The 22,105-nt window shown below is 43.9% G+C and overlaps 4 protein-coding genes across 9 annotated transcripts; 3 read left to right on the top strand and 1 right to left on the bottom strand.

Moving 5' to 3' along the window:
• The first annotated feature begins 2,229 nt into the window (after nucleotides 1-2,229).
• Nucleotides 2,230-15,201, top strand: ciz1a (cdkn1a interacting zinc finger protein 1a). 2 transcript variants are annotated; one of them, XM_021590918.2, is made up of 15 exons: nucleotides 2,230-2,365; nucleotides 2,838-3,094; nucleotides 5,274-5,395; nucleotides 6,010-6,182; nucleotides 7,586-7,694; nucleotides 7,919-8,009; nucleotides 8,188-8,279; nucleotides 8,432-8,499; nucleotides 8,633-8,836; nucleotides 10,231-10,376; nucleotides 10,554-10,761; nucleotides 10,956-11,093; nucleotides 11,254-11,335; nucleotides 12,019-12,140; nucleotides 12,278-15,201. In XM_021590918.2, exons 2-15 carry the CDS (start codon nucleotides 2,928-2,930, stop codon nucleotides 12,749-12,751), a joined length of 2,196 nt encoding a protein of 731 aa, XP_021446593.1. In that variant the 5' UTR covers nucleotides 2,230-2,365; nucleotides 2,838-2,927; the 3' UTR covers nucleotides 12,752-15,201. The 2 variants fall into 2 exon arrangements, with proteins under 2 accessions (XP_021446593.1, XP_021446595.1); XM_021590920.2 differs by having other exon boundaries at nucleotides 2,255-2,383.
• cyh9orf16 (chromosome Y C9orf16 homolog) lies at nucleotides 15,050-16,864 on the bottom strand. 5 transcript variants are annotated; one of them, XM_036967822.1, is made up of 3 exons: nucleotides 16,601-16,864; nucleotides 16,281-16,395; nucleotides 15,050-16,115 (listed from the first exon to the last, which is right to left on the bottom strand). In XM_036967822.1, exons 2-3 carry the CDS (start codon nucleotides 16,366-16,368, stop codon nucleotides 15,889-15,891), a joined length of 315 nt encoding a protein of 104 aa, XP_036823717.1. In that variant the 5' UTR covers nucleotides 16,369-16,395; nucleotides 16,601-16,864; the 3' UTR covers nucleotides 15,050-15,888. The 5 variants fall into 5 exon arrangements, with proteins under 5 accessions (XP_036823717.1, XP_021446596.1, XP_021446597.1 ...); XM_021590921.2 differs by having other exon boundaries at nucleotides 16,628-16,864; XM_021590922.2 differs by having other exon boundaries at nucleotides 16,290-16,395; nucleotides 16,601-16,853.
• Nucleotides 16,865-17,298: 434 nt separating this feature from the next.
• On the top strand, nucleotides 17,299-19,048 carry LOC110509803 (surfeit locus protein 2). The gene is made up of 6 exons (XM_021590917.2): nucleotides 17,299-17,507; nucleotides 17,727-17,878; nucleotides 18,027-18,130; nucleotides 18,319-18,513; nucleotides 18,680-18,804; nucleotides 18,938-19,048. The coding sequence occupies exons 1-6, from the start codon at nucleotides 17,430-17,432 to the stop codon at nucleotides 19,028-19,030; spliced, it is 747 nt and encodes a 248-aa protein (XP_021446592.2). The 5' UTR covers nucleotides 17,299-17,429; the 3' UTR covers nucleotides 19,031-19,048.
• Nucleotides 19,049-20,293: 1,245 nt separating this feature from the next.
• LOC118945306 lies at nucleotides 20,294-21,408 on the top strand. Its single transcript, XM_036967820.1, has 2 exons — nucleotides 20,294-20,432; nucleotides 20,771-21,408. The coding sequence occupies exons 1-2, from the start codon at nucleotides 20,414-20,416 to the stop codon at nucleotides 21,373-21,375; spliced, it is 624 nt and encodes a 207-aa protein (XP_036823715.1). The 5' UTR covers nucleotides 20,294-20,413; the 3' UTR covers nucleotides 21,376-21,408.
• Nucleotides 21,409-22,105: the final 697 nt, after the last annotated feature.

Raw genomic sequence — 22,105 nt, 5'->3', positions numbered from 1 at the left:
TAAAGCTCCCTTTACTGGCTCAACTAGCGAACCAATCAGCCTGTTACCAACCCTTAGTAAACTTTTTTACTTTATTTTGTTTGTCCAGATACAATGCTATTTTACTGTAAACAAATTGACAACAGACTTTCAGCACACTTATAGGGAATAACATTCAACAACTACAGCACCTACAGTACACAAATGACTGATGATTGGCTGAGAGAAATTTATGATAAAAAGATTGTGGGAGCTGTTTAGTTAGACTTTAGTATTGCTTTTGACATTATTGATCATAGTCTGCTGATAGAGAAACGTATCTGTTATGGCTTTATACCCCCTGTTATTTTGTGGATAAAGATTTACCTGTCTAACAGAACACAGAGGTTTTTCTTTAATGGAAGCCTCTCTAACATAATACAGGTAGAATCAGGAATTCCCCAGGGCAGCTGTCTAGGCCCCTTACTTTTGTCAATCTTTACTAATGACATGCCACAGGCCTTGAGAAAAGCCAGTGTCTGTCTCTATGTATGTGGATGACAGCACTATACATGTCAGTTACTACAGCGAGTGAAATCACTGCAACACTTAACAAAGAGCTGTAGTTAGTTTCAGAATGGGTGGCAGAGAATAAGTTAGTCCTAAATATAAAATCATTCAATAAACCATAAACCTCAACTAAATATTGTAATACATAATATGAAAATGTAGTAAGTCGAGTTGAATAAACTTTTTGGAATCTTGGATTGTAAACTGCTTGGATTGTAAACTGTCATGATCAAAACACATTGATACAACAGTAGCTAAGATGGGGAGACATCTGTCCGTAATAAAGCGCTATTCTGCCTTCTTAACAACACTATCAAGAAGGCAGGTACTACAGGCTCTAGTTTTGTCACACCTGGACTACTCTTCAGTCATGTGGTTAGGTGCCACAAAATTACACTTGGCTCAGCACAGGGCAGCACGGCTGGCCCTTAAATGTACATGGAGAGCTAAAAGTAACAATATGCATGTACATCTCTCATGGCTCAAAGTAGAAGAGAGACTGACTTCATCACTACTTGTTTTCGTAAGAAGTGTTGACATGCTGAATGCACCGAGGTGTCTGTTTAAACTACTAGCACACAGATTGGACACCCATGCATACCCCACAAGACATGCCACCAAAGGTCTATTCACAATCCCCAAGTCAAGAACCGACTATGGGAGGTGCACAGTACTACATAGATCTGTGGCTACACACACGTACATATGGATGTTGTATTGTAAGTATACGATGGTGGAGCAGTGACCTGAGGGAACCCACTAAATGTATTGGGGAAAGTGTTTTGAAGTGTAATGCCATGTAATATTTTATATTGTATATAAATGCCTTAATGTTGCAGGACCCCAGGAAGAGTAGGCGCTGTCTTGGCAGGAACCAATGGGGATCCTTAATCAATACAAATAGTACAGGTGTCTTCTTTTTTAAAGCCCATGACCAGGTGTGTGAGGTGTATACTTTTGTTTCAAAGTAGATTTGTTTAAGACTACCAAGAAACACTGTCTGACCCTGACTTAGCCCACTGCAGTAAAATGTTACATGCAGTATGTTTTTCATATTGGACATACATACTGGACCGTACATAATTTCCTGTACTTTGTCGCAGTAAAAGGTGGTCCATTTTATTCAGGTGCACTTCTGCTTTCCAAATCCACAGACTTTACACCCCCAGCAGTGTGTAAACATACATGCTACAAATCCTACCCTGTTGGGCTAATTGCTGTTCAAGGTAACCTTTGACCATCTGAAATGTCTCTTATTTCAAGGTTGAGATCTTTCCTATTCTTGTCATAAACCACTGCCTTGTTATTACAAGTGAAAAAATCAAGTCTGTGAATATAATGTAGCTAATTTTCTAAGAAATTAACGAGAAGCAAAGTCCTCTAAATGAGCAGTAACATGCTGGGGATTTGGATTTTGGATTTGAAAAGCAGAATTGCTCCTGAGTAGAACGGATCCCCCTTTTACTGCGACACAATATACAGAAGATTGTGTACAGTTCAATAAATGATAGGATTACACACAACAATATGTTTTCATCACATAATATCTTATAGACATACTTTGAATAATTATTTGTAATATAACTAGTGTAAAATGTATTGTTAATTGTGTCAATGTTCCATCATTTTCACCCAACTGTTTTATTTACAAAGTACACGGGACGGGACTTTTATTCTGAAGGATTCCAAAATGACCCGGAAAAGCTTAGTTAGTCTTGCCTGCTTGACAGCGATTGCAGTCTCAACGGAACAATCGCTGATACATTTAAAAAGGCTGCAGCCCGATACAAACCTGCGCTTCTAAAATAATTAAAACTATTTTTTTTCCTGTTAAAACGTAGGTTATCGTTATATGGTAAAAAAAAAAAACATTGCATGTAAATACAATTTAGATAGCTACCATTGATTATTCCGATTACATAAAACAAAGGCATTAACTAAAGCTTGGAGCTAATGCAAGCCAAATAGCTAGCTATGTTGGTAATGCTAGGCTAAATTGCAAGCTAGCTAACGTTATATGGTAGATAGCTAGCTAGGTATGTTTGCCAGAGGTTGTAGACACGGACTGTAAGCGTTGCTAATGCTGACTAGCTAGCTAGAAACTACGGGCAGGAACGTTAGAACATCCTCGCTAGAAAAGCACAAATAACTTCCACTTCAACGAGCTGTATTTATTATGTTCTATATAGCCAGGAGGCGTATTTAGCTAACTGTTATGTAGCCAACGTTATACTCCGCATGATAGGTAGCTGGATTCAAGGTTTATTGTGGATCAGATAATCAAAAGCTTTTTTTTTTCTCTTATCAAGATCCTGAGCCGAGGTATCGTCGATAGGCTTTTCTGCAAGCAACCACGGACAGTTAACGTTAGCTAACACGTTACTGAACACAACGCCGGCATGTTTAATCCACACCACCACCAACAGCACCAACAACAGCAACAGTTTCACCATCATCTGCGGCAGCTTCAGCAACTGTTCCAGCACCAGCCCCCTCCGCCGCCTCCTCCACCACAACCCCAACCCCCTCCATCGCACCATGTTCCACATCACCATCAAAGAGGACGGTAAGAAATGTGAACTCGAGGTCGTGGATATAAGGCCCTAAATCTGACTTGTTAGCAACAGCTTCTAAAATCAGACAAGCAGTATGATGTTTAGCTTGGATTACATTTGCCAGGGGTGCGTTCAGTCAAATATGATCTAGATATATCTTCCTCTGGTTCAGTTGTTTCAACGTTGCCTAACTGTTTTAGACAAGCTTTCCCAAACGCTGAAAGCCATTCTACAGGGGGCTGCATTCAGTACAAGAGAACGGTGTTTAATAATACGGAAAAGACACTACTGAACAACCTGTTCAAGAACGGTGTGATTATGGTGGCCCAGAGGGAGATATGTTTGGTCTGTGCTGCATTTAGTTTTGCGATTTAAAATGGTCACACACATATTGATCAGGCCACACCCACCAAACGGGAGTAGAAGTACCTCAAAGGCTGGGTTGTAGTCATTAAACCAAAGCAAACAGTTGCAACATAAGCAAGTTGATATTGGACAAATTCAGATAGGCCCCTCATTTGATTCCTAGTGAATACACACCCCTGTTGAAGAACAGTGCGCACCATTTTGGGGAAACTTGTTGTTCAGTACCAATGGATGCTGCTGTGGGGAGGAAGGCCTGCATTGCTTGCTGTTTGGGGTTTTAGGCTGGGTTTCTCTTTTGCACTTTGTGGCAACGGTTGATGTAAAAAGGGCTTTATAAATACATTTGATAATAATGGCTGGAACGGCGCCAATGGAATGGCAAACGCATGGAAACCATGAGTTTGATGTATTTGATACCATCCCACAGATTTCGCTCCAGCCATTACCACGAGCCCATCCTCCCCAATTAAGGTACCACCTGTGTAAAAAAAAAAAAAAAAAAAGTTTAAGCAACCTGAACGCACCCCGGTATCAAAGACAATTTTTAAATAAAGAGGCCTAGAAACTCCTAATCCAATAGAAATCTCCGATCACGCTTGTAGACGATGTCATGGCGACGTAAGTCGGCTAAGCTCATGCGCAGAAACACGGTCATCTTGTGCTGAACTGCACATGTGCAGGCCGTTTAATCAAAGTCACTCAAACGTGTCAGTTTGTCACTTTCACAAGGTTGTAGTACACTTTCAGCTACTTAAGACATTGGCTCGAATCTAGGTTTTGCTAGTGCTGAGTAATTTTAGTGCTTTTTGAGGTAGTTTCGGTTCGATAATTAAAAAATTATCACGGTTTTCGATTTCAATACAAATGTTTTACTTTAAATGCACTAAGCATTTTGTGGGTTGAATGCTGAACAACACAAAATTAAACAATTCGTAATATGTCGCATGATGGTAGTGACTGCCTATTAGTGCTTATCAATTATTAACCATATTTTATTCACATTACAGTTGTGTATATCACTTTTGTTTTATTTGATGAGTTTATTTCATTCTAACTCATCTCATCTCAATAGAGCTGCTGTCTGACAAAATCGCTATTTTTAGTAGTTCATCAAAATAAATAAGGCATACTTTTATGACTGCTGAATGCCAACTATCAATCTCTTAATCATGTATTTTCAGGTAGAGATAGCTCGTGAAGCAACTGCTCTCTATCCCTCTCGGTCGTGCATTCTTCTCTCCATCTCTGTGTCTGCTCCACACAGTCTGGACCAGTAGACATGCAATGGATTATGGTCATTGTTAATTACCATGTTTTCTGCGCTAAACTAGGTCTAATATTGGCCTGTTGGAAACTACAACTTGCTATTACATCGCACAGTTCGGGCTTGCGCTGTTTGATCGCTATGGAAACTGCTTTGCGCTGACAGAAGGGGGGGAAAAACAGAACAAAATGCAATTCAAATAATTGACTGATGTCTATCAATTAGTTGTTTAACAAACAAAAAAATAACTAACATTTTGGTTAATCACTCATTACTAGGTTTTGCCATTTAGATGTTGAGAAAATGAACTTAAGGCCACATTTTTAATTTCACATTTCACCCCCCCCCCCCCCCCCCCCCCCCCCCCCAATTCTATTGAATTAAACGTTGCACACCTTTCTGTCCTGCTGAACGCACCTCACATTGTCTTTGTATGAATAGTATCTGTTATTGAAAATTACACTGGCCAACTGTTCCAAACTCTGTGGCTGTATTATGTTTAGATATAAATACTGCTTTGTAATTAATGCCCATTGGCTCTGTGGCTCTGTGATCACCAGGGCCATGGCTGGACCAGGCCCTGCTCCTCCACCTCCCCGTATGGTCAACCTGGCTGCCCAGGCCACCATCATTGCCCCCAACCCAATGTTACAAGGGGCTCTAATGATGCAGCAGATGCAAGGTGAGAGCATTTCAGAATGTCAGCAAATGTACAGACAAGTAGATTGACATATGTTTCCAATATGGTATCACATCTTTATATCTACGTCGCTGGTGTGTACGTGCAAAAGGGCTCCCGGGTGGCGCAGCGGTCTGAGGCACTGCATCTCAGTGTAAGAGGCGTCACTGCAGACACCCTGGTTTGATTCTTGGCTGTATCACAACCGGCCATGATTGGGAGTCCCATAGGGCAGCGCACAATTGGCCCAGCATCCTTTCGGGTTAGGACTTGGCCGGGGTAGGCCGTCATTGTAAATAAGAATTTGTTCTTAACTGAGTTGCCTAGTGAAATAAAGGTTAAATAAAATAAATAAATATTAAAAGCTGTATGGGTCTCTGCACTGTTAACATTGATTTGGTGTTCCTTATCGCTCCAAAGGCCACCTGATAGAAACTATGACCCCATTTAGATCTTTCTCCTCATACTCATCCCCCATCTCTGCCTCTCCCACCTCTCTCTCCTTCCCTCATACTCATCCCCCATCTCTGCCTCTCCCACCTCTCTCTCCTTCCCTCATACTCATCCCCCATCTCTGCCTCTCCCACCTCTCTCTCCTTATTTCTCTGGCTTTCCAGGTAGCATGCGTGGCTTTACAGCGAGCGGGCAGCAGTTCACCCAGTTCTTTGCTGCGGGGGCCCGGTCCTCTCTCCTGGGGCCTGTACCCATGGGCATGTCCATGAAGAATCCTCACATGGGCTTCCCTGCCCGACACTACCATCCCCACACCCGCTACTACAACAACAACAATGTAATTACAACCTCTATTTCATTATGGAGAACTACAAGGCACTGAGCACCCACTCTGAGCAGTTTTTGGTTGAGTTTTAGTCTGAGTTGTTAAGATTGCTTTGATTGTCTTGAAACTGTGGGACAATGTTATGAGGCTTAAAGGGGAAATCCACTCAAACTATCTTTCTGTATTGTTTTCATTAGTCCACTGTTTGATACATTGCCAAAATGTTTTGCGTGTCAGCAGTCAAGTTTTCAAGATATTGGACTTTCAAGAAGCAAAGTGTCACATCATGATTAGGCAAAATGCGTATTCAGTGTATTCGCAAAGTATTCAGACCGTTTCCACGTTTTCTTACGTCACAGCCTTATTCTAAAATCGATGAGGAAAAAAACTATTTCATCTAAACACAATACCACATAATGACAAAACAAAAACATTTCCGTAAGTATTCAGACCATTTACTCAGTACTTTTCTGCAGCATCTTTGGCAGTGATTACAGCCTCGAGTCTGCTTGGGTATGACGCTACAAGCTTGGCACACCTGTATTTGAAGAGTTTCTCCCATTCTTCTCTGCAGATCTTCTCAAGCTCTGTCAGGTTGGATAGGGAGTGTCGCTGCACATCTATGTTCAGGTCTCTCCGGAGATGTTGGAATGGGTTCTAGTCCTGGCTCTGGCTGTACATTCAAAGACTTGTCCTGAAGCCACTCCTACTTTGTCTTGGCTGTGTGCTTAGGGTCGTTGTCCAGTTGGAAGGAGAACCTTCGCCCCAGTCTGAGGTCCTGAGCTCTCTGGAGCAGGTTTTCATCCAGGATCTCTCTGTACTTTGCTCCGTTCATCTTTCACTTGATCTTGATTAGTCTCCCAGTCCCTGCCGCTGAAAAACATCCCCACAGCCTGATGCTGCCACCACCATGCTTCACCGGAGGGATGGTGCCAGGTTTCCTCCAGACGTGCCGCTTGGCATTCAGCCCAAAGAGTACAATCTTGGATCCATCAGACCAGAGAATCTTGTTTCTCATGGTCTGAGAGTCTTTAGGTGCCTTTTGGCAAACTCCAAGCAGGCTGTCATGTGCCTTTTACTGAGGAGTGGCTTCCTTCTGGCCACTCTACCATAAAGGCCTGAATGTATAGCAAAGGGTCTGAATACTTAAATATGGTATTTCTGTTTTTTATTTTTAATACATTTGCATTGTTTTTCGCTTTGTCATTATAGTGTGTGTTGATAAAGAAATGTTTTATTTCATCCGTTTTAGAATAAGGCTGTGAAGGGATCTGAATCATTTCCGAATGCACTGTTCTACTGAAATGCTCAAATAACACTTCTTAGTCCTCTATACCTGTTTCACACGTTAACTGTTGCTGATTGCTGAGGGAGCAGTTGATTGGTTGATCCAATGGCTCACCCTGTCCATGTAGGACTATGCTTCACGGTACCCGGATAGAAAGAGGGAGCAGAGAGCCGGGGGGAGCACAGATAACCAACCTGCAGCCAGCAGGACCCTGCCCAATGACAAGACTCTCAAAGGTAGGACCGTACCTGAGCACTCAACGCCTGCTAGCAACGCCTGCTAGCACTAGTGTTAATTTGGTGTCTTTCCTTTAGAGCTTGTGAAATCTCAGAAGCATGAAAAGGGTTTGTTTTTTTTGTTTTTTCCTATGTCTCCTTCTCTGTATGTTTTTTGAGTGGGTGTGAAACATTCAGTATGTGGTTGGAACAGTAGATAGCCTTGTGTCTCCCTCTCCCTGCAGATGGAGGAGTGGGAGGGCCAGGTGGACAGGCACGGCCCTCAGTGCAACCTGAGCCCAAGGAGCCAGCACTGAAGAAGCAGAGGACAGAGGGGTAAGTAACACTGTTTTGACTTTCGAGAATATCTCAAGGTCTAGAGCAGTTGGGCAGTTGTTTTGTTTATGTACCTATTCAGATTACACTTAACTGAGTATCCATGTGTTGAGATGAGTCCTTGGAGGGTAGCAGCTTGTAGTGACATGTATCCCCTCCCTGTTCCTTTCTGTCTCAGGTCAGAGGAGACTGTGGAGCAGCCTCCGGAGACAGATGGGGTCCTAGGTGCAGCAGTGCATCAAAGCCCACCAGATGACAGCCAGCTTGAAGGTGAGTGGTCTCGTATACCATCCTAGCCCTTCCATTCCAGCTGCACTTCCACGCCTCCTCCTCCCAGCCAGCTACAGCATTGGCCTTTCACATGTGGCCTGGTGGGACTAGTTCTTCCCTTATCTCACCTGGTTTCTCGCTTCAATGAACAGACTGTTTCATTCTGGAGGATGGGAGCACGGCTGGTCCAGAGGCACTTGAGGAAAGCAGAGCAGCCAAGGTGAGTTTTATAATCAGGCTTTACTGAAGACCAAACTGTCAGTGTGATGCTAGATCAGACAGATGGCACCTGATTTCTGCTTCCAAAGTGATTTCATGACCTGCTTTAACGGCCCTTCCCTGTGTATGAGCAGGTCCAGAGTGGAGTGTCGGCCATGCCAGCCTCTGAGCAGCTGAGTGGTGAGCGCCAGGCATTTACACCAGGCCTAAAGGACATGGCAGAGGGCAAGGCTGCCTCAGGGGTATTGGAAGGAGGGCAGGAAGAGGGCAAGGAGGGGGGTGATGCTGCAAACAAGTTCTATTGCTACATCTGCACTATCACCTGTCACAACCAGCAGGTAGCGCAAACACACACACACACACACACACCCTGGGGGGGTAGAGTGAAATGTGTTTGCTTTTGGATGGTCCCAAGGCAAGCACTCAGCTCGACGTATCCGACAGAGGAATCACTCTACCTCATCTCTCTGTATCGCTCTCTCTCCATCTCTCTCTGTATCGCTCTCTCTCCGTCTCTCTCTGTATCGCTCTCTCTCCGTCTCTCTCTGTATCGCTCTCTCTCCGTCTCTCTCTGTATCGCTCTCTCTCCGTCTCTCTCTGTATCGCTCTCTCTCCGTCTCTCTCTGTATCGCTCTCTCTCCGTCTCTCTCTGTATCGCTCTCTCTCTGTCTCTCTCTGTATCGCTCTCTCTCCGTCTCTCTCTGTATCGCTCTCTCTCTGTATCGGTCTCTCTCTGTATCGCTCTCTCTCTGTATCGCTCTCTCTCTGTATCGCTCTCTCTCTGTATCGCTCTCTCTCCGTCTCTCTCTGTATCGCTCTCTCCGTCTCTCTCTGTATCGCTCTCTCTCCGTCTCTCTCTGTATCGCTCTCTCTCTCCGTCTTTCTCTGTATCGCTTGCGCTGTATCGCTCTCCATCTCTCTCTGTATCGCTCTCCACCTCTCGCTGTATCGCTCTCTCTCCATCTCTCGCTGTATCGCTCTCTCTCCACCTCTCGCTGTTTCGCTCTCTCTCCATCTCTCGCTGTATCGCTCTCTCTCCACCTCTCGCTGTTTCGCTCTCGCTGTATCGCTCTCTTTCCCTCTCGCTGTATCGCTCTCTCGCTGTATCGCTCTCTCTCCCTCTCGCTGTTTCGCTCTCTCTCCCTCTCGCTGTTTCGCTCCCTCTCGCTGTATCGCTCTCTCTGTCTCTCTCTGTATCGCTCTCTCTCCGTCTCTCTCTGTATCGCTCTCTCTCCGTCTCTCTCTGTATCGCTCTCTCTCCGTCTCTCTCTGTATCGCTCTCTCTCCGTCTCTCTCTGTATCGCTCTCTCTCCGTCTCTCTGTATCGCTCTCTCTCCGTCTCGCTGTATCGCTCTCTCTCCGTCTCTCTCTGTATCGCTCTCTCTGTCTTTCTCTGTATCGCTCGCGCTGTATCGTTCTCCATCTCTCTCTGTATCGCTCTCTCTCCACCTCTCGCTGTTTCGCTCTCTCTCCATCTCTCGCTGTATCGCTCTCTCTCCACCTCTCGCTGTTTCGCTCTCTCCATCTCTTGCTGAATCGCTCTCTCTCCACCTCTCGCTGTTTCGCTCTCGCTGTATCGCTCTCTCTCCCTCTCGCTGTATCGCTCTCTCTCCCTCTCGCTGTTTCGCTCTCTCTCCCTCTCGCTGTTTCGCTCCCTCTCGCTGTTTCGCTCTCTCTCCCTCTCGCTGTATCGCTCTCTCTCCCTCTCGCTCCATTTCTTTTTCGTCTTTAGGACTTCCAGAGTCACATGAACAGCCTGGTCCACCAGCAGAGGATGATGGAGATCCAACACATGTCCAGTGCCTGTCTGGTCACCTTGATGCCCCGCGTCCAGGAGTCACTGCAGGGAGGCCGCAGGGACAGCTCCTTCAGGGACGGGTCAGTACTAATGCACGTCATTAGGCACCTTACGGATGAAAACTGACCCAAATAGGAAGGGTCTGTCTAAACTTGTCCAATAAGAAACACTTGTTTTCCTTTTCCATTGCAAAATGTTTTGCTCCGGTCTATGAATACGACCCTGATGGTCCTCAGAGCTGTGTGTGTTTAACACAGAGAGAAGAGACCCGGCCTGCAGCGTTGGTGTGCCACCTGCCAATTCCACTACACCAGTACAGTCATGGACCACCGCAGGACCAGTGAGCACAAGCTGACTAGCCGCACCTCCAACCCCTCCTGTACCGTCTGCAAGAGGCACTTCAGGAGCCCACTCCTGTTCCTGGAGCACATGCAGTCCCAGGAGCACAAGCAGAGAGTCGGCGAGGTGTGTCCGCTGGTCTACTCATCTCTGCCTCGGCAGCGTGTAAATCCATTCAATTCATTACCTTTCTCGCGCCCCAGATGGCGCCCTATTCCTTATATAGTGCACTAACTAGGGAATAGGGTGCCATTTGGGATGCAACCTGTGTCAGCTATTTCCCTCCCCTTATTCACTGTTCTGTGCTCCTCCCACGACAGCTTCGGGAGGAGGGAGGGCCAGCGGCCTTAGCTGAACTGGTTGCCATGGACGAGCAGGGCTGTTTTGTAGATGACGGAGATGAGGAGGGGGAGGAAGAGGACGAGGATGATGGTGACCAAAGCAGCTCCCATGGAAAGGTTAGGCGTCTGCTCGTACATGCTTTGTCGTTCCTCTCTCTTTCTCCCACGTTCACTTTGTCACAGGATCCATACTAGAGACATTTTGAAGTGTTCTCCATGGAACTTCTGTGTGTGTTGGTTTCCATCTGTTTGGTCATGTGTGTGTTTGGTGTGGCAGGAGGGCTGGCCTACCCAGATGGAGGTGGCTTTACTGGAGGACATAGATGAAGATGAGGAATATGACCCTGACACGGTGTACGGTGAGTGACACACTCTACCAGGGGTCATTGTTTTTTTTATCTCACCTTTATTTAACCAGGTAGGCCAGTTGAGAGCAAGTTCTCATTTGCAACTGTGACCTGGCCAAGATAAAGCAAAGCAGTGCCACAAAAACAACAACACAGAGTTACACATAAACAAACATGCAGTCAATAACACAATAGAAAAATGAATGTACAGTGTGTGCAAATGTAGAAGAGTAGGGAGGTAAGGCAATAAATAGGCCATGGAGGTGAAATAATTACAATGTAGCATTAACAGTGGAGTGATAGATGTGCAAGTAGAGATACTGGGGTGCAAGAGGATAAGTAACAATATGGGGATGAGGTAGTTGGGTATGCTATTTACAAATTGGCTGTGAACAGGTACAGTGATCAGTAAGCTGCTCTGACAGCTGATGCTTAAAGTTAGAGAGGGAGATATAAGGCTTCAGTGATTTTTGCAATTCGTTCCAGTCATTGGCAGCAGAGAACTGGAAGGAAAGGCGGCCTAAGTAAGTGTTGGCTTTGGGGATTGTCTCACCACACACCAGTCACTGTCTTGAAAAGCCATTTCGAATCAATCATTTTTCTGTTCATGTTATTTGTATATCGCACATTATGATTTTGTCATGTGCCATTCCATTTTCATTGACTAACAGTACCTCTCTCTGCTCATCTCCCAGGTTCAAGCTTTGTGGTTCCCGTGGCTGGGTTCCTCTGTAGAATCTGCCAGCACTTCTACCATTTTGAGTCTTCAGCCCGCCACTCGCACTGCAAGTCACTCAAACACTTTGAGAACCTCAAGGTTGGTTGATTAATCGCACATACTGTGTATGAATTAAGACGCTACCCACACAACATTTACGGGTTTGCCTACGGTTGTCTGTCTATTGCAGTCATCGCCGTTAAATCCTATACTCTTGTGCCTTCTCTCCCTTACAGAAGTACAGGGCCTTGCGTAGCCAGAAGGATGGGACATTGGAACCTACTCCCGTGGACGGAGATGCAGAGTGTGACAGTAACCACAGCCTGCCTTCAGAGGTCCTCGGCAGCCCTGCCTTACTGCCGCCCACCACCGCGCTGAGGCCCTCTCAGCCCTGCCCTCAACCCCAGGACAACACTCCCTCAGCCTCATCTTTATCCCAGCAGCACCTCGCCACTACCAGCACCCCTACCACCACCAGCACGAAGGGGACCCTGGGCCAAGCCACCCCAGAGCAGCAGAGCCTAGCTGGGCCTGAGGACAAGGAGGAAGAGCCAACCCTAGACCTAGGACCAGTCACAGAAGACACAGAGGAGGAGCCAGTCACGGGAGAGACGGAAGAGGAGGCAGCTGCCCAAGAGGAGAAGCTGGGCGACGGGAACGCAAAGGTGGGATCCAAAAGAAGGTCTGGGAGGACAACACAGAGACGTTGAGAGAGTGGAAGAAAAAGATGATATCCAGTACAATTGCTACCCTAGGACAGGGTCGGTTAGTTTGGGACAGGATCCTCCACCTCCTTTTCTGTATAGCTCAATGGACCAAGAAAAGAACACCCTGGCAACTCAAAACCAGGGCTCCTCCTGGCATACCTAGGTGTTTCATTTTTTTTTTTTTTATAACACAACCACAACTAGATACAGATGTATTTCTAACAGGCGTTCAGTTAAACCTGACTGAAGAGGAGAACCGTCGGGGAAACAACGTGTGGACGTTTTGTGTTTCTATCATAAAGTGTTAAGTCAAGTGAAAACACAGGTCAAGCTTAGTTCAACAACACGTTGTGTTCAATCTAACTCCGTAACACATTGTAGCCAAGTTTAGGAAGGAAGTGGTGTTGTTTTAGTCCAGGCATTTCCCATAAAGCTAACAATGCTTTGTCAAGCTTTTAGTGAGACTTAGAATGTAGCATTTTAGCAGTTGACTTTTATCTGGATAACAAAAAAAATGTGAGGGGGGTGGGAACTAAACATTTAAAAAGTAAACTGTACTTTTGTTTGAATGTCGAGTAACGATGACCCTTGATTTGATCCTAGCTTTGTTGAAGTGTTACTGTCCTTGACATTTTTTTTTTTTACACAAACTGAACTGAACTGTAATGGAGATTTCTTGGGATGTGTTAGCAGGCGAAGGGATAGGTTAGAGGGGGGATTCAAAGGGGATAAGTCCGAACTGCTTTGTCTATTTTGCTCAGATACACCGTGAGCTATTGTTTTCCCATCATCACTGTACTACTAAAGTCATTCTGACTTGTTTAGCTCTTTAACCCCGTGGTTGCTGAAACTCTGACTAAATCCCACTGGTGTTGCGCCTAAGTTGCACATGAACCTCCAAAAGGCTGAGCTATTAGCTCATATGGCTTTGTCAAGACTGGGAGAATTGTTTAGGTCAGTAGTGTTTCTGCAATGTTAGGAAGCAGTACATGCTTTTAGTGAGCCTTAGAATGTAGCTTCTCTTAATGAAAGTCTCATAATGTTGTGAAAGTGCTGGAGTAGACAAATCCTAAGACCATAAACAGTTCCTTTAGAGTTGGCTGAGAAAATATTATCTTTGCCATAGTTCGTTCTCCACTGAGAACCAGTTTTATGCAAAGGTAAGTGATCACTTATATTTTTCCTCAGTTGTGAGCATTAGGTCTGCCTATTGCCAGGTGATATGATGGGTGGATTTCCAAAGCCTGTCGCCCCATTAATATTTACAATTTCAAATGTCCTGCAATGTTTACACATCACAACACAAACATGACACTAAAAGAGTTGAGTAGTTTTGTGCTTGTTTTCCAACCTTTTAAATTGCGTCTTTACTTCGTTCTTTTTTTCCCACACACATCTTGTAAGCTCCAGCACACTTGACTAGTAGAGTTGTTTTCATTGGAGTAGAATTGTCCGTACAGGAATTGCATGGCAGTGTTGTCACCTTTCAACTGGGTAACCTAACATCAAGGTTATTATCAACACCAATGAAGTGGAATGATAGGACTTTTGAGTTTTTCCTAACCATGAGACATGCCTGGGTGAAACTCGGGGCCCTAACTGGTCAGGAAAAACTCTTGGCCCCTGGCATGGAGAATTAAGTGTCTTTTCCCCAGTGATAGTCAATTAGTGAAGCAGACTAGCAGTTAAAGAAACTGATAACCAGCAGCTCTGATTTTGAAGAGCACCAATAGAAGGAATGGAATGATTCACCCGCTTGTGATCTCAAATTAAATATGATTTGTCACATGCGCTGAATACCACGGGTGTCAACTTCACAGTGAAATGCTCATCAGCCCTTCCAAACAATGCAGTTAGAAATAGTCCACAAGAAGAATAAAATACACAAGGATAGAGATCTATTCGTGGTCCATCACAAGACATGGATAGGCATTTGTCACGGATCTACTGGTGAGGAGACTTCTCTACCTGAATATAGGATGTTTAAGTTGTAGACAGAAGTACACAAAACTAAAAAGTAATGTAGCACTCCACAGATAAGTCACCAATCACAGCAAGTGGAAATAGCCACTTTGATTCCTTGAAAGAAGAAAATAATCTTTCCCGTCCAGATTATACTTTAAGTGAATGGACAGTTGTTTTATTAGTTAACCTGCACAGAGGAAGAGCAGATACATATTGGTTTTGATGAAGGTAAGCGCAGTTGTCTGCAAGATTCTGGTTCCGGTCCCACTGAAATATTACAGGACCAGAGCGTGATGAAAATGGTCATGTAAGAGACATTTCAATCAAATCTGTATGTTTCTTAATGTATTTTTATTCAACAAATGACAAACTCAGATGAACAAAATAGTTGTTTTCTAGCAGCTAGAAGTTTCTTGTATTTTTTGGGGGATGTTTTCTGTATTGGGTTCCTTTTAATTTATAAATAAAATATGACTATTGCCTCACTTGAATATATCACACCTGTTCATTTTTTGAAATGTTTTAGAGAGCTAGTGCTATAAGTTAGCAATTCTCAAGATGTCACACTCAGTAACATTAAATATACTGTATTTATACCTGGCTAACAAAAACAGAATAGGAAAAAGTGGAACACAGCACAAAACATTAATCTCTTCTTGCACATCACTGAAAAACATTGACCAATGAAAGTCACAGAATTTGGAATATTGTATTATTGCTGTAAAGGTAGTTTCCCCACAAGGAGGTAAATATTGACTACAAACAACCAGTTATGTCAATCACTGAGCTCATTCCACATGCTTTCACCCCATACCAAGCACAAGAATAAATATGTACTATTGTATCAATTGAGGACTGTATACAGGTAGCTAAACATTAGTATACATCGTATGTGGTGGTGGATACGTGTTGGCATAAAGTAATCACTTCAACACACAGAATGAACTGTCAGCTTTTGGCTAATTTACCTTCCCCTGTGAGGAACCATTTTAAGATTTCAACAGCAGAGTGTGGATTCATAAGCACTACATGTAAGGGACAGAAAAGGACAAACCCTATTCACACTTATCTAAGTGTTGACACACCACACAGAAACACTTGAGGAAATATGCTCATATAGATGGAAGGAATGTTGTTGATTTGTATGAGAAGATCTCTAGTCAAGCTTTGTCCTCTCACTCTCCGCCCTTCTCCCCTTCAGTGGCTGGAGAATCCTGGTCTGGGAACAATTTCTCCTCTCCTGGGGGTGTAGCAGTGGTCAGCTGACCTCTGAACTCCTGCCTGGCCTGCCGGTTAGACTCCAACAGTTCATGTAGTTTGCCATTCAGGGAGTCGTTGCGTTCCTCCAGGTCATCCAGGCAGGAGTTGATCTGATCCAGCATAGTGTTGATGGCTGCATACTCTGCCAAACGAGAGTGATGTGAGAACAGAAACAATGCAAGTCATAAGACAAATACAGGCACTCTTTTGACTTACCTATGTAGACAGCGGAGAATGAGAATACACACACACAGTATAGTGTCCCTTAGTCACAGGTGAAGAGATGACATTGACATCTGAAACATACCAGTATTACCTTCTTCGTTGAATTCATCTTCATCCTCAATGATGCCATCGTCACTTGGGATGTTAGGATCTCCATTTGGTCCAGACATATTGTTGCTTACGTATAATTAACTACACTAAAATGAAATAGGGAAGGATGCGTTAGCTAGCTAGGCATAGCCCATAGCATTGATAGTAGCTAACTTAACAACAGATGCTAGTTGACTTATATTACTATGTTCATCACCAGTGTACTTGACATATAAGAGTGGGTTCTAACAGAAAATTCCGCTGAAAAAGTTAAAATGACAATCGTAATGCACAAAATGGATTTTGCTTAACTGCAACCGCAAGTGTCTTTGGTCTAACCTGTCACGCACTGTCAGCTGACTGATAACAATATTAGTCGTCGCTAGTTACCACAACCATAAAGTCCTAAACCTCGCCCAATTATATGTATATATTTTTTAAGGATTTTAAATCTAACCTTAACCACTCTGTTAACCTTATTCCTAACCTTAAATTAAGACCAAAAAGCACATTTATACTTTCATATATTTTTACGATATAGCCAATTTATCCTTTGTGGTTGTGGTAATTAGTGGAAACCGAAATAAGCTGCCGGAAATGATGCCTTGACGCAATGTCCAAACATTGCTTTACAAATACTTCAATAAATCTACATCTACAATATATCTGTCCTTGTAATGATGAGTATAAAAACATCTAATTTTGCATGTGTATCAGACTGGAACACAATATCAGGATCGATAGATTCACATCAGGCAGTTTTGTGGCCAGTTTCGTGATGTCTATCTTGTGATTTATATTAGTATATTATATTTGGCAAATGCCCTCTATCATTCATTCCAACGTTAATGTTCAACTTTTCAGTGTTTAATTTGATTAATTGTAACGTCCAATTTCTATTGATATTTATGCATTACAGACAGTTTTGTTTATTTTGTCTTGAGTACTAGACCCTATCTCAGACTGCTTCATACGGTAATGAACAATAGGTGGTGCCAAAATACTACGCATCTTGCGAGGAAGAAATACGCCGGCGTACACACGTGTCTCGGACCCTGCATACATGATAGACACAGTCAGCTAGTAGCTAGTGAGCTCAAATAAAATAACCTTATCGAGCTAGCCACTTGATTACTCGACCATGGAGGACCTACCTGCAGATATCAAAGCGTTCCTTCTGAACCACCCATTTCTTGAATTTACGGATGACGGTAAAAAGGTTAGCTAGAAGAATTTCCAAAAAACTTATTTTTACAAAATACTGTAAACTAGCCAGCTAACGTTAGTTAGCTCATAATGATAGCACAGATGTGACAATAGGCTGCGCAGCTAGTTTGTCAGCCACTAGATTCTGCTCTGTCAAATGGCTGTCTGTATCTGCGAATGATGTGAGGAACAAGACGTAAAAAATTACAGTTTTGTTTTACCCCCTTTTCAGATTAAATGCACACTCAATGGACATGATTGTCCTTGCAACCTCACAGAGCTCCAGAACTTCACGAAAGGGAAGAAATATCAGAAACTAAGTTCTACTGCAGAGTTCAACTATGGTCAATATGAACCTCATGTTGTGCCCAGCTCGAAGCAACCGTAAGTATTCCAAGAGTCATACTTTCAGTACTTGGTTACAGGACTTTCAGTACCTGATTACAGGACCTGTGTGATTATCAGCTGCCTGTCTGCCTCTCAACCAGTTATTTTAATTGTTACTGACAAATTCTGTATGTCTGACCTACAGCAATCATCTCTTCTGCAAGTTAACACTCAGACATATCAATTGCCTGCCACACCAGGTCTTACGGCACATCAATGGCAAGCGGTTCCAAAAAGCAAAGAAGAAATGTCAGTTTGTCGCCACCCAAAATGTCCTTCCTACACTCAAATGTTGATGCTTCCTTTCCACTCAAAGTTTTAGAGCGTTTTCCATTTTGAGTTTTGTTGGATAGGTAGAATAGAACTACCTGAAACACCACATAGGTTGTTTTCATTGTTGTCGGTACAGTTTATGAATGATCTAATCTCTCCCCTAGATGAAGCGTGTGTACAACAGGGGATGGAGTACATTCCAGCCAGCCTCCGACAGAAGAAGCCCAGAGATAGCGATGGGGAGAGGGGGCGCAACACCCAGCGGGGGAACACCCAGCGGGGGAATGGAGCGTGGGCTCCTGACTCCAGCAACGAGGGTGGCAGCGACTCCGAGGACAGCATGAGTGACCTGTACCCATGTTAGTACCTCAGTCATTTCATGTGTAAAACAGTCAATGAGGACAATGTCTGCTGTGGATGAGCAATAACCTGATATGTGGATTCAAGTACATTTAGATTTATTTGATCAATTTCCTTCCTTTCTGGAAGGTGAAAACTGATGTCTGGCTTTTTGTTTCCCTACAGCCTCTTTATTTTCTCTGCAAAAAGAGACTGAGGAGGGTATGGAGGCGGAAAAAGAAGATGACTTTAAAACAGATGACGATGAGGAGATGGAAGTTGATAAACAGGCGCCACAGAAACGCAAGAAGGTCAGACTGCTTAACTCTCTCAACACTGTCTTTACACCAATAGTGTTGCGTGGTCTTCCACACAAACAGGTCTGACTATGTGGTTTTTGAATTACTGAAATTAGTAACACAGCTCTCTTTGTATTCTCAACAGGTTCAGTCTGGTGGTTTCCAGAAGAAATTCAAGAATCATAACTTGAAAAGAAAAGGTTTAAAGACCAATGTGAAAGTAAAAAATGTAAAATAAAGGTGAATATAAAATGTTTCTCTAATCGTACTCTGAATTTGTCGAATCCTGTTGAGTGTTGATAAATCTACTTATCAACAAGACGCTACTTGTAACAGCTACTTAATGATTTGTAGGTCCTATTTCGAGCAAGAGTTGACAGATAAACACTACATCTGTAATGTTCCACACACACAAGTATTTTCCAGTCATAACATGGATTCTGCTAATGCCCAGAAGTAAATGTAGTCCTGTTTATAATTTCAACTACAGCATTTCATCTTCACCATATAGCTCCAATTATGAAAAGGTCCCAAACGTACTAGAGTATTCATTCAGTATCAATAGAAGAGATTATGGAAAAGTTTGATACAGTAACTGCCAGCTAAGGTATTTAAAGACTGGGTTGTAGTCATTCCACTGATTCTGTTGCAAAATCTAAGCAAACAACAAAACAGGGAAGGCATTACCTAAATTTGTCTAGTTGAAAGTACAAACAGTTGCAAATCTGTCTCTGGACAGATGCTGTGGTACACCCAAATACAAGGAGGCTGAACACACCTCTTAAGGCATGTCAAAGGCAAGCGGTTCCAAAAACTGAAGAAATGTCTACTTTAAGCCACCCAAAATGTCCTTCCTCCTACCTACTCAAATGTTGATTAGGCCTCTACTGCCATTCATTCCAATTACACTGGTTTGGATATCTCCTTGACCAATATGGCTGCTATTTTCAACCCATTCTGGAACTTTGAGGATTTATGACAGCCCCGTCTATGCCTTCTCCTCAATCAATTAGGGCTGTAATCATTCGTTGCAATTAGGGCTGTAATCAACAGTTGCAAAGCATTCGGTTGCGCAACAGAATCAACTGAATGAGTGCACCCTTGAATTTGTCGAAAATAAACTTTTTTAATCTGAAAATAGCTTATTTTGGACAAATTCAACGCTGTGGATTGACTGCATACTTTGAATAGAATATTGGCAGTTAATTTTAATGTATGGAATAATTCCTCTAAAACTGTCTGGCTAGCTAACAAACATACAGTGCAGATACATTCAAATGCATTATTTTACACTCTTATCACAGCACTGGCAGGTTGACCAACTCCCTGACCAAATGGCTGATCTTTATACCATCAGGTTCATGTGCATTCTAGTGTTTTCACAAATTCTACAGGAGACCGTGGGATCTGGTTGTTACTACAAGATCTTCGCTCTGTAGCTTCTGTCGCACAGAGTACGACGTAGGAGCAACTCTGCAGGACATATCTACACATTTCCTGTATCCTTGCAGATCATAATTTCGAATAAACAACAAAGCAAACCTTATCAGATTCGAATGGGGGTAGGAGTGCGTGCATTCTTCCGTATGGTCTCCAATATGCATAGCTACGTTTTCGATGCATGTTTGTTTACCTTCTAGGTAACTTGCCTGGTTGGTCTCCGCAACATCAACAAACATGGATGAAGGACAACACAAAGACAGTTTAATGCAAATTGAATTCGCATACTGCCTAGTCTACTTTTTAAATGATGTTTATGAGATATATATATATAACTTTTTTAAGTATTCTGCCATTTTCTAATAAAATCTTCATTATTTTGCTTTTCGGCAATGGACTAGCTCGTAGCCAGCAGTAGTTTATGATAGCTAGCTAGCTACTGACAAAGCTAGTCAGCTAAACATTAAAAAATATATGTACAATTATGATGAACGTTGATGACCTGTGTTGGGCTCATATGGCAATTTTATTGTTACAGGGGAGCCAACAATATCTCCTAAACTGAGAACATTGAACATAGCCATGATAACGTCATCCCCAAGGTTCACGTGGTGTGACTGTCGCAAACACAAGATTCCTATCAAAGACACCAATAAGCTGTGCCTGCACTGTCTGGGCATCCAACATGCCAAGGAGGCTGTGCTGGAGTATGGGAAATGCCCCCAGTGTGCCAAGATGGACTGGAGCACCTGCATCAACCGCCTCACCAAAGTTCAGGAGATAATGCACCATGAGAGGAGGCACGAGGCAGCACAGTCTGAAGTTAAGCTCAAGTCTGAGACCACCTCGGCTCCCATCAAGGAAACAAAACTGGGGGAAGACCCAGTCCCCATTCTACCCCCACCTCGGCTCTCTACTACCACACCTGTATATTCGTCCACCATGCCAGTGTTGTTCACCATCCTCTCCCTACAGACAGGGCCCAATTCCAGCATCCCAAAAGACACTTTCCTCTCACAACTTGCTATTCAGCAGTCAGCTGACTCCACCCCATCCATGCTGACTTCCAGGGTTCGGCAAACGACACCATTTCTCAAAATGCCGCTCGCGCTGCACCAATCACTCCAAACGGAGCCACGGTAGCCTCCAGAGGAGACGCTCTCCATCCTCCTCGTCTTCCTCCTCCTACTGACTTTTGCCCCTCTGGAAAGTGGAGGAGGTCTCAGAGAGAGTCGCGGCAGGCTGTCCGGTTAGAGAGGAGACACAGGGAGCTGGTGGAGATGGTTCAACAGAGACTAGAGGCCCAGCAACAGGCCACCCAGCTACAGTGTGCAATTCTGGAGAAGTGCATTGAGGCTCTGGAGAGGAAAGGTGCAGAAGCTGTTGTGTCATACCCACTTCAGCCCAAACTACACATCTTCATGCCTCCACCCCTTGTCTCAGGAAAGCGAGCAGAGAGACTTATCTCCCATACCATTGTGAAGCAAGAAGAGGAGCCCTCCATCTCATCTGCCTTGAGTCCTCTCAGTCCTCTCAGTGATGTGGAAGGGGAGGATGCCTCTCTGTCAACTGATGGTCCTATCTCCAAACAGGACTTACTGGCAGCTAAGGAGCTTCAGAGCCTCATAGCATGAGCCGCCAAGTACCTTGGCATAGACTTCACCAACCAGCTCCAGCCCACCAGACCCTACCATGATTCCAGAGTTTGAGGACCTGGTCCAGAGCTCTTGGCCAAACCCTGCCAGCTTGAAGCCGTACACGGAACTGTTCTCCAAGATGTACAGGCTTCACGACTGCCAGTCTCCAGCCTACAACCAGATACCTCAGGTCAACTGCATTATGTCGGCCATCTTCCAGGCAATAAAGCCAAAGG

This window comes from Oncorhynchus mykiss, chromosome Y (assembly GCF_013265735.2).
Source record: "Oncorhynchus mykiss isolate Arlee chromosome Y, USDA_OmykA_1.1, whole genome shotgun sequence".
NCBI classification, from domain to species: domain Eukaryota; kingdom Metazoa; phylum Chordata; class Actinopteri; order Salmoniformes; family Salmonidae; genus Oncorhynchus; species Oncorhynchus mykiss.
This window is presented reverse-complemented; position numbering and strand designations above follow the sequence as displayed.